This window comes from Watersipora subatra, chromosome 1, assembly GCF_963576615.1.
Source record: "Watersipora subatra chromosome 1, tzWatSuba1.1, whole genome shotgun sequence".
In the NCBI taxonomy this organism is placed as follows: domain Eukaryota; kingdom Metazoa; phylum Bryozoa; class Gymnolaemata; order Cheilostomatida; family Watersiporidae; genus Watersipora; species Watersipora subatra.
Genome location: NC_088708.1, coordinates 17,166,398 through 17,178,903, shown reverse-complemented (window position 1 = coordinate 17,178,903; position 12,506 = coordinate 17,166,398). Strand labels below are relative to the sequence as shown.

At 35.7% G+C, this 12,506-nt stretch overlaps 1 protein-coding gene across 1 annotated transcript; it reads left to right on the top strand.

The window, feature by feature from the left end:
• The first annotated feature begins 5,541 nt into the window (after positions 1–5,541).
• On the top strand, positions 5,542–12,465 carry LOC137407043 (uncharacterized). The gene is made up of 8 exons (XM_068093650.1): positions 5,542–5,672; positions 6,013–6,153; positions 6,354–6,577; positions 7,940–8,109; positions 9,088–9,383; positions 9,663–9,836; positions 10,069–10,226; positions 11,375–12,465. Exons 1-8 carry the CDS (start codon positions 5,555–5,557, stop codon positions 11,630–11,632), a joined length of 1,539 nt encoding a protein of 512 aa, XP_067949751.1. The 5' UTR covers positions 5,542–5,554; the 3' UTR covers positions 11,633–12,465.
• The last annotated feature ends 41 nt before the right edge of the window (positions 12,466–12,506 follow it).

The window sequence follows — 12,506 nt, the reverse complement described above, 5'->3', positions numbered from 1 at the left end:
GATTTTATAGTCGCAATGTAAACACGCGCACGTACAATTGCTTCATAAGGTTTTAGAAGAATGCGCTTCACCTACTTCGCATATAGCGTAATATTTTTTATAACAAAGTACATGTACATGTATTAAAAATAGCATGTTTTTGTTGCCTTGCTTTAGCAAATTTAAAACAAAAGAATTTTGTTGTAGTTTTTTGCTTAGAACTTTAAGAATGAACATGTAATGAAAGATTTAATCCAATTAGTGCTCAAATCTACATTACCTATAGCTTTGGCTAAAATATTTGCTTCGGTAATTTGATCATCTTTCACATTTCTTCTGTTTTAGCAAATTCAAATAAAATGATTGAAGAAGTTGTGTGCGTGTTATTTGCCATATATTTGACCAATGTCAAATCATCAGTCAGATATTAATAAAATCATCGATTCCTGTTCTTACAGAGTTATTTATAAAACTGAGTGATCAGTTTATTTTCAACTTGAAAGTGAGTGTTTAAAAAAAATCTATATCAAAGTTATTATATTTAAACTGCAAGGCTCTGTAAGCTAGTTTTTTTTGTACGGCTGTCCTTATTTGAAACCCAGCTGGCCTAATAACCTCTTTACTCTTTAGTCCCAGCATTTAATCACAATGGGATGACTACTGTTTGCATCACCCTTTTCAGACGTAGGGGAGAGTCGGACACATTGCAATGCGGGGCACGTTGAAACATTCCTCAAATTTCTTGCTTGTTTACAGCATTTTAAATCCTTGCCTCACTACCTAAAAAGCTTTCTATGTCATTTTATGAGATATCTTGATTGTATGAAATGAAAAAAAATAGCAATTTCCGTGTGCCATGATTTTGTAAAATTTATTGGTAGTTCTTTACTCTTTTATTTTTATATCCAAATTTAGAGAATTGCATATTTTCTTTGTACATCATCCCATGTTAACAAAAGTCAGTGGAGGCAGCTATAGACATGTGCTCTTCACAATGCACCCACCAACTTCATGATGTTACATCATCCTGAGTTGGGATGAACATTTTGGTTACTCAGTATCGAGTGGGGCACGTTAAAACAAAAAAGGTATGGGGCCAGTTGCAACAGATTTTAATGATAAGAATAGGAAGGCAAGTTGCAACATGTTGCAACTTGTCCTTCTATTCTTATAGAGGGAACAGCTCGAGTAGCATTGAAATTGCTATTTGATACAAACCTTGATGGAAGTTAAAAGTTAATTCTCATGATGAACCCCTAATTTCACGATGAACCCCGAAATTTCATCTTTATATCAACACTAGCTGTACTACCTGGCATTGCCCGGGTAATAAAAAGTCTTTGGACAGAAAGTTGATTTGTATTTAACATATAGGTAACAAAATTTGCCGTTTCAACTTTCAAACTACATATCATTAGAAAAATGTTTTGTGTAGTTTAATTATTTAAGAAAAAAATAATTTAAAGAAAAATAATTTAATAGAGAAAATACAAACAACTGTAATGATTTTCAAACTTTGTCAAACAACTGTGACTTTCAAACCTCATATCATGAGGAAAATTTTTTGTGCAAGTCAAATAAATAAAATTAAAAAAACAATTATACAAGGGTTTAAATGTGAAATAATTGGCAAGTAATAGCTTAATTCAGTCTGTTTTGCTACAATTACAATAAAAGATGATTCGGTAATGATACAATTAATACGAACTGAGAAAACAAAATAAAAATTCTGAAAATGTTGAATTAGTAAAGACAACTCTTGCATAGAAGTGTGTATGTATAAAAAAGGTTACTGTTTCACCAGAAGCTATCATCAAAAATTTGAATACGATGATACTGGTACCTCTCGATACCGGTACAAATGAAAAAATGAGCTATCATACTGTCTTTGTGTGACCGAACAGAGAGAGAATGTCGAGGTTCTTCCTATGGAGATAATGCAATTGTCCATGTGAAAAAAATTGGCCTTGACCGCGATATAGCAATTGAACCTTATAACTTAGAACCTTAAAAACTTAAAATAGAAGTTCAAGAAAGTGTTTCTTAGAATTAATAGAATTCGTAGAGCAAAAAATAATTTAGCATGTGCATACGCTATGCGGTATATGATAGTGTCTTTGGTCAACACGTTTTGTGTAGCCCAGTGGTAGCGCACTTGAATTGATAACTTGTGGTTGCAATCTCCGTGAGTTCAAATTCACATAAGAATGCAGAATTTGAATTAACACAATTTACAAGCTATAGCTGGACATACACAAACACACACAGAAACACCTACAGACAAACTTTGAGAAATATATTTATAGATGTATATAGGTTTTCTTTTATTGTGGAAGTTTGTTTGTTGTGATTGTTGTACACAGTGTTTTGAAGTTCATAGCAAACTCTTTTTAAGTTTTTCTTGCTCAGATATTTAGGGGAAATTTGAATTGTTTGGCTGATAATAAATTCAAAAAACACAATTCTAAAATTAAAATTTACTATGAAAATCGAAGACGTTTCAACGTGCCCCATAGGGTGTTTAAACATACCCCCTACCGGGGCACGTCGACACCAATTATGCAATTAGTACTTTTGTGATATTTTCCAAAGTATACAACCAGCAGAATTGGCATTTGGTATACATATGTAAAACATATTTCTGCATCTTTGTGAGTATCTACACTATATTCGAATATTTTAGGAAAACGGTATACCCGAAAATGCATTTTTTGTTGCGACTTGCCCCACCCTCCCCTATATTGTTTTTGTATAAAAGTTTGTCGTGTGCTGCCAGGAGTTATTTTATAATTGACAAGTTACCCTTTAGAATGCGTCTATAGTTCATATACAAAATTTGCAAAGTATATCACAAACTGTAGCGGATTGTAATTTCCTGTGTTGTGTTTCATTTCACTTAATCAGTTTTACTTGTATGATATAAATTTCTTTACGTGCGCTGTCCTTTCATGGACTAATAAGGTCTTAAAGTTAAGAAATAGGTATAACAAAGTTAGATTGAGGGCACAAGGGTATTGTGAATGACAACTTACCAGTATTTAAAGTAGATCAAAAAGGCCAGTTTCTGTGTTACATGCTTTTGGTCACTAAGAAACCAGATCAAGTTGTTATGTCCACAAAAAATTAAAAAGAGATCTGTTTTACCAAAATAACAGCAAAGTAGTTCATTGTAGAGGCTGAACAAGTAAAAATTGCTCCGCTTTAAATTGTTGGTTTAAAAAGTTAAGATAATTTAGTTTAGGTATTTGATTAATTCACTTGGAATAATCATGAAGATAAAGAGGACACTGACGAAGTTTAAGATCAGTTGTGCACCATGACTAAACATTGGCTTTCAATTAATCTGAAACCTGGATAGACTTCATTAAATGAGTTTGTGACTGAGTTAAGCGACATGACCAGGCTTTGAAAATTGGAGCTTTTTATGGTAGGGTGATCTTGTAGGTGTGTATTTTCGATATAGAATGATCCAGCATAATCGATTGTTGCATAATCGACAAATTCATATGGCGCTAGCAAATGCTCTAGACGTATGCCACTCAGTAGTCAGTACGAATGGAAACTTCAAAACTGTTGCGTGCAAGTTTCAGGAAAAAAATGAAAATGGTGCCCAAGGACAGAACGAAATTGAACCAAAGACATTTAGAAGGCTTTACTGGGGCGTGCTAATGTGTTGCAAGCAGACATCCACCCAATTCTTGTTCGTCATGCAGTAAACAACACAGGTGCCAGAAAATAAATTATTACTCAACTTGTTGCACATCTAAAAACAACATCAGAATAAAATAAGCAAAATCCAGTAACAGCCTGATGCAGCAGTCTTACACCAAATAGAACTACTGCTTAGAAGATGAACTCAGCAACAGCTTGTCTATTACGAAACAAGATAAAGCTATATCACGCTAAACATTCCTACTAACTAGCCAAAGCTGTAGAATTTAGGCTTGACATGGGCTACATGCAGCACACTAACGGAAAGAAGAGAGCAAGTCAATCAACTTGATATGATAGTTCCCACTGCATGCCGTTGGTGTGATGTTTTCTAGAGAATCAAAATAAAAAAAGAGAAGCTCATCATCTCAAGTTTTTGGTAATCAGTACGGCTTAACACAGTTAATTATTGTTATACATGTTTGCACTTGGAAGGCCGTCATTTTAAAAGACTGTCAATCTAGTATCGGGATTTAGTACTTTCCTGGGTACTAAGATGTATCTGTTGTTAAATTAAGTATGATAGATATATTTTGGATTTTTCAATGAGCGATAGCTATTGTACTTAACAATTGATTCTTCTTAAACTTGAATTTGCTCTTTTGCCATTTATGTGATGGCATAGTTAAGAACTATTAAGTAACCATTTTCACAGCAATATTCTTCAATAACAAACATATAGCAGAAATTGAGCTACTTATATATTTATATCCTGGTTCCCTAATATCCTAAATTTTCCATTGACCTAGTACAGACGAGCCTCCGACATACAACTCCAAAGGTTTTTCGAAATAACGGTTTTGCGAGTGAAAAAAATGACAGAAGTTGAAACCGAACTGTATAAATTAAGAAATTTAAACTATATTAGTGTAAGTTGGAGTAAGTTACACAGTATATTCTACATTTTACTATCATTAGCTAAGCAGCTATTATGATCTATCTGTCAAAACTGTCATATATTGGAGCAGATATTCTTATGAGAATACATTTTTATTCCTTTTAATTTGTTCTCGAGCCAGATAATTATTTTAAGTAATTACATATAACTCTAAAACAAATACAATAAATGAAACTATATAAATAACTAAATGGAAATACTAAATTCAATAAGTAATATCGGCAAAAAAGGTTTTTATTGTTACATTATCGTAGAGACAAAAGAGTATGCTTGGCTATGCTTGATCATGGAGTGATATAGTTTAAATTAACTTGAATAATGTATTTTTTGATTATTTTCACATTTTATTCATAATTTTCACCATCTTTTTTAGTTTCTCTTGTTATAAAGTTATAATATTTTGAAAACTTTAATATTTTGAAAACTTTTGCGCATATTGAGACAAATATTTGTTCAAACTTTATGTCGGGTGTTAAAAAATTTGCCTGCAGAATTGATACAAAGTCGAGATTTGACTTTGTACATGTGTGGTACCTGTGTTCAAGATGTTTTATTTTATTTACAGCTAGTAAGCCTCTGCAAAGTTTGCTTGAGAAAACGCGAGACAAATATTTGCAAGATTTTGTATATAACAGCGGGTTAGCCCAACAGTCGCTCTCAAATCAAACTGTTATGGGATGCAGGTCTTGTAAAAACAATAGCACTAAAAGTTACATTAAGCCAAGAGGCGTTAATAGTGAATGCCCTTTGCAGTCTCATTTCGTAACAGTAAGAATGAAGGCTATGCTATAACAGAACAAATGAAGCTGGAGTACAGCTGAGTCAACAGGTGTCCTAGTCATGTATGTATAGTCGTGTTGATCTACTTGCTTGTAAGCCATGACAAGCATCGCAGGTGCTGTCTGTTGCAAAGGAAATGAAGTCTACCCAGGTTACGCAAACCACATACATCTCTGCTTCAGATAAATGGTCACAACTGGGGATGCCATGAGAAACCATTTTAGTCTACACCTCTACAAGTATGGCATGAGGTACATGATCTCTGTAGCCTTGATCTACGTCTTCATCAAATGGATGAATAGAGGTAGGCAGATAGAAATGAAGGTGTTTAAACATTTAGTAGCCCTGATAAAATTGACAAATGTGATACATTGTGTCACTAATAACTAACTATCGAGGGAGGGTTGTGAGTTGCTAAACCCTACATGTATATACTTTGAGGTTTCATTCTCGTTCTCAAATTCTCATCTATAAGTATGGAGGATCTGTCCCATTCTCCCTTTTGCTTGCTAGTAATAAATCACAATGATTACATACTCTTTCTGTTGGATACATATAATAATCTGAGTGGTTAGCCAGTCTACTTATATTTTGACAAGCGGTCTCATTTTTTAAATGATTCAGTATTTCATTAAATTTTGCAGAGCCAAGAATGCCAGACCCACTTCTCCCATCTGAAGTAGATGCCATAGAGTTGTTCGGTGATCAACTTCATGGTGACGGTCTTCACTTCACGTGGGCTCATGCGGTTAACAGTCAAGCCAAGTTAGACTCTGCGCTACAAGGTTTCCCGCTAACAGTTGCTCTGTTGCTACTTTCCTTGGCAAATCGCTCTCTTGGCACAAAAATAGATCAAACATTTGCTGGTTTTAGCTGCACCACATTTTATTAAAAGAATAATGAATAAAGTAACGTTAAATGAATGTCAGTAGACAGACATTCATTGATATTCTTCGTATAAATTGGGATTAATTTGATTCGCTAGCTGGAGTGAATGGCATAGAAGCTGATGTCATACTGAAGAATGAAGGGACAATTGATCAAGAACTTCTTCCTATTATGGCTCATCCACCCGCCCTTCGCAGTGACATAACTCTCAGACTATTTCTTCACCAGACTATCGTTGGTGACTCTATGATTAAACTAGATTTCAAAAGCATCTCCTCTGTAGAACTTTCATTGCAGATTCTCAGCCAACTCTCTGACCAGGTTTGTGTACTAGTTTGTTGTATCTCATTGGTCTTTACTGCGTATTGCTTTGCAATTCTATCAATGTGCATTGATTCTACAAGCAAGAAAATTCAGTTTCATGCGAAAGATGTATTGCCGTTGAACCACATGGCATAGTGCTGTCAAGCTGTGTTATTATATCAGTTTCAGTTTTCAGTTCTGCTTTTTAATAATGATAAATGTGTGCTGTATTTACCATAAAATTACAAAGGTAGCCCATCATTTTACCACCACTAACCCTATCAGTTGGGCATCGCTGGCATACCTCTTTAGTATATTACGTTTGCGTATCCTCAGGGGTCCCTGTAGTTCTTGTACTACTGCTATGCAATTATAGTTGTTGAGCCATCGAGCTACTAGGAATTTTCCAGTTGTCAAGCAGTACGCAATGTTAGAATTCTATTGGGAGTTGTTCCCTGCAGGTTCGCAATTTAGTATCGAAATATTATATGAAGAAATTTAGATGTTCAACTCAAGAGCAACAAATTTAACTTCTCATTGTGTTAGTCAATTTTGACTTGTTTGTGTTTGTTTGACATAAAGCATAAATAATAGATGTACTCATTAGATGTATGTAAAAATATCTAAGTTCAAAGAACCTTTAAAGACTGGTTAGTTGCAAACAAGTTATGCAGAAATTTGCTAGAAGTTGACATACTACAAATACTTTTGCATCACAGAAGGAAAGAAACGATTGATTGTAGTCAAGTAACCACAGGGATCTAGATTGAGCCAATTGACTCGCATCACAACATCAGCGATGACTATTGTTAGCTTTACGCTTTGATGTTACATCGTAATATTTTTGGCAGCCTATTATTATTTCATTTGCAAATGTCAATTTGCAAATTTCTTTCATTTACTAGCAAAGCTTCTAATTGTTGGAACAGCCAAATAAAATGTCAAACAATACAAGTTCTATAACTAATCAGTGATTAGTTCTTCGTCATGAACTGCCATTGCTCGCTCTAGACTAGGATTGGACTATCTCTCTTCAACTAAACTGGCAATTCCAGTTTAACTAGACAAGCGGTTCATTCTTTTGAATAAGTGCAATTATTAAAAATCATTTTGAAAAAAGTCTGATAAAATTGAAATTGGCGATATTTATACTCATATAAGTTATATAACATAATAGGTACTAACTACATTATATATAATTATATTACATTGCATGTATATGTATGTACTACATTACATATAAATATATTACATCATATATACTACATTACATATAAATATATTACGTTATACAGGCTACATTATTATATATAGAGTAATTACGTATAGTCAAATTCCATGTATAAGAATAAGTATTGGCGAATACGCTCGTTGCTGTAGATCAAAGTGCCTGTATGGTTGAACGCTGATATCCTAAAGGGACCAGGGAATGTCGGCCTCCCTCCAGTAGACGCCACGTCCTTCTTGAAAAAGATAGAGACATCTCAGTTCAAGCATTATACGCTGTCTCTTGGCTGGACCAGCTCTGTCGAAGTTTTGCAGTCCTACAGGTTAGCACATTATCTGATGCCAATGGATATAAACAGCTTACATGCAACTACAGTCAAACCTCTATATATGTCCTTGACTTACAACCGCCTTTACGTTCAAATTCTGTGACACAATGTAAAGTTTTAGTGAATTTCTGTATTAATATATGAAGCAATTGCACATCAGGACCTTCTCAAACATTGAGATGTGAGCAAAAGTAAGATGACTGCTGGTAGAGAGAAGAGAAAAATAACAAAATATGTAAATTAAGTTAATTTAAACTAAATCTAGTGTGAGTTAAAGTGGTGTTGTGAACTTGGTGATGTGGAGGTTTACTACCACTGAACATCCACATTGCCAAACCACACTTTTCTCATGTGTCACTGAGGTGACGTGAAATTAAAAGTTTTTTGAACAACTATCACTTTATTAATTTAGTTTTTACATTTGCATTTATTTTTTACATAGATTTATATATATTTTATTTTATATAGATTTATATATTGCAATTATTTTAATGGTATGTGTAATTACTTGTGGTTTTCATTATCGTTTGTTGGGCTCTGAAACAAATTAAACAAAATGCAATGATCCCTTATAAAAGTTCTTGTTCCAAAATACAAAATTTTTATGATACGTGTACAAATAATGGATCAGATTAATTTCATACGTGAAGGTTTGACTCTAACTGCTATTTTCTCATCTAGTGTTCTAGTACAAGGGATTGAGATGGTTCACTTCCCTAGTCATCCGTTCGTCAAGGCTTGTCTGTTTGTTGCATTTGAGTGGAGTAACAAATTGTTTCATTTAAACGAATGTTAAAAGTATGTTTTAAGATCTGGGTCAGGGAAGTTTGTACAATTTATCATAGGAAGGATTATCTGATTCTATTGCTATTGGTTGATGCATGCTAACTAGCCAATTAGAGCTCCAGTTCTCTTCTTATGTCTCATATGTAGATACAGGAATCATGTGCAGAGGGTGATATATATTTCTAGCTGGGAGCACGTCTATGACATGTATAAGCTGTTAAAGCCACGAATAGTCTCTAGCCAGAGTATCACATTTCCAGTGAATGCAGCTTTATTGCGAGGCTCCATCATTCCCCTCAAATGGTTATGCGAACAGTTTGACAGTTCTCTGACTATCTGGCAGTCTCAGGCCCATGTAGAGATTTCTGAACTCGTTTATGCCAGGATAAAGTTTCCAAAGAATAAAATATACTATGATCTGCAGGAGGAAACGATGGCTAAGTTTATAGCTGTTGCTAATGACAACAGAACTCTCAAGGAAGGTGGGTTATGGCTGCAGTCAATGTCCTATACTGTATGTCATTAGATAGAGTTTGTGCTTAGAAACAATGAAGTTTTTGAAACGTGGAATAGTTTTGCTAATTGCTTGCGAATGAGTTTATGACTTCCTCTCCAGACAGCATATGGCAACTTCTTAAAGTGCCTTTTTTGTATTATTACAACCAATACTTAAATAGAAGCAATTATCATCTTTTGGTTACCTTCGCCTGATTGGTCGCTGAATATCACTAGTCATAGAGCGAGTATGGCTGTGTTTATAGAGCATCGGGTGAGGGAGGCTCACTCATATGCCACCCAACACTGGATCCTCAAGGTGTCTAACAAAGAACAAAGCAGTCTGCTCGTCGGTGATGATGTCATTTGGCTCAGCGGTCCTGATGCTCAAGTGATCAGCTCACGAAAAGTCAAGAGAGGAGAAACTTTCTCTATTAAAGGCAAACAAGAGTTGAACAGTCTTAATGTTCAAATATGCTTTTATAGACTTGTGTCAGCATTCAAGATGCGGTTCTGTCAAATTTATTTTTGTTTGTTTCCATTCATACTGTTACTGTCTAATGGCTCATTTCTACTCCGGTCTCCCCAGCACGTTCTGTATTTATACTCCTGGTATAAGCGATATCACTAGTCCTCACTCTTATTGTTTGATCTTTATGCCTCTTTCCATAGGCTCTGTCACTTTCCTGCCAAGAACCGGTGATAAGTCCAACTTACAAATATTCCTGTTTGGCAGAGGAGATGTTATGAACCACCCCAGTGGAATCCGCTGCTCTATTGACTCGAAGGGTCGAATGGTCATAGCATCTGACCATCTTAAAACTTCTCAAGTAAGGCTGAGCATTATTAGACTATAGCTATGCTTGTTGCCAGGTTGCAGATGTGCTGTAGATATGTCATAACCAGGGCTGGGGCCACTTGTAATGCAAGTGGATTTCGTACTGCATTTCCACTTCTACTAGTATAATGCATAGTGGTATGCAATGTATGTTCGGCTAGTGGATAGTGCGAAATAGTGAAGTGCAAATGTTAATGAAAAGTGAATAGTGTGAAATAGTGAAGTGCAAAATTATAAAAAAAGTGCAAAGTGCAGTGCAAGTGGATTAACTTCAACCATAAAGTGCAAAGTATAAAGTGCAAGTGTATGATTCTGTTCTAATAGCGCAAAGTGCAAGTGCATAAAGCTCCACCTAAAAGTGCATAGTGCAGGTGCGTAGTGCAAAACTATGGCTGGCAGTGCACTTTAGTGCAGTGCGTCCAATATTTGCTAGTGGCCCCAGCCCTGGTCATAACCGCACTTATTGCAGAGTTGTAGGTATGCTTGCTGCTAGACCATAGCCATTCCTTTTGCCAGGGTACAGCCATGCTCATTGCTAAGGGTTAACCTTGCTTGTTGCTATAGATTATAGGTTATAGCTTTAGATGTTGCTGGACCATAGCTGTGCTTATTGGCAGGTTATAGCAGTGCTTGTTGCTACGTTACAGGTTTGCTTGTAGCCAGGTTATAACCGGGCTTGTTGCTAGGTTACAGATTTGTTTGTAGCCAGGTTATAACCGTGCTTGTTGCTAGGTTACAGATTTGCTTGTAGCCAGGTTACAGCCATGCTTGTTGCTAGGTTACAGAATTGCCTGCAGCCAGGTTATAACCGTGCTTGTTGCTAGGTTACAGATTTGCTTGTAGCCAGGTTACAGCCATGCTTGTTGCTAGGTTACAGAATTGCCTGCAGCCAGGTTATAACCGTGCTTGTTGCTAGGTTACAGATTTGCTTGTAGCCACGTTATAGCCATGCTTGTTGCCGAAGCTGAAAGATTGCCAGTCCAACGCTGCGCTTGTTAGATCATAACTGCCTTTGTTACAAGACTAAAGCCATGCTTCCTGTTAATAGAAATTAAGATATAGAAGCTTTATCCTTCTTGCTCTTCTTTCTGCATTGTGGTAGCTGTGCATCAGTATAGTTGGTCTACATATTTATTTTAGCTGTACAAAGATGAACAGCTCGATGGTGTACCAGCCGGCTGTATCCAATTTCACATTACCGTTTCTGACAACAATATCGAGTTTTTAGCAGCCGCTCCCGAATCAAACTGTCATGTGATGCAGGACTTAATGAAACCTAAAACTTTACAAGTTACATTAAACGAAGATGAGCTCGTAGTACCCTTTCCTGTCATTATCCGTAACAGTAGGAATGAAGGCTATGCTATAGCGGAACAAATGAAGCTGGAGTACAGCTGAGTCAACAGGTGTCCTAGTCATGTATGTAGTCGTGTTGCTCTGCTTGCTTTTACGCCATGACAAGCATCGCAGGTGCTGTCTGTTGCAGTTGAAATGAGGTATACTAAAGCTATAAATGACTCGGTTAGATTTTGCTCATCTTTATTTTCGTATTGATGACTGAATGTACGCTATATTGTTAATTTATGTTGAAACCTTCTGTTGATGATTTTATGAATTCGTACTCCATCATGTCATCCAGTAAATTGAATTATATTTAAATTGTAAAGCGCTCATATTTATATGGAATATATAATTCCGCAAACAGTTAATGGTGGGCCACAGCGGCTTACAATTCAAGACAGATACAAGAAGTTTTTCGAGCTGTTCAACCGCGTGATAGGTCAACAACCAGTGTCTGCTAGCCCGATTTCCTCAACAGCAAATAGACAGTACTATGTAGCCGGTTTTGGTAAGGTCTAAGCAGTATTACGCACTTTATACTTTTTAAGCACTTATTAGCAGCTTTTTATGAATCTGTACACCATCATGTCAGCCATGAAATTAAACTATATTTGAATTATAAAGCTTTTATATTTTTAAAGAATAATTACATAATTCTAAAAACGTCTCTATATGTAGCAGGTTAAATAAATGTGTTTCATAAGCAGGACCGGAACAGTAAATATGTACAATGCATGACCTACACAAAAGTATCCCATACAACATACAGTATCCTCCATACAAGAAGTGAATTATGGCCAGCTTTTTATCGTCAAAACGTCTCGGCTAATGCCTGTTGGCAGCTTTTGAATCAATATTTGTATGTCTTTCTCCTCTTTTAGTCCTTAATTTAAGACTAGGAAAGGTTAGTAAGCAGCCTTCTAGTCACCAG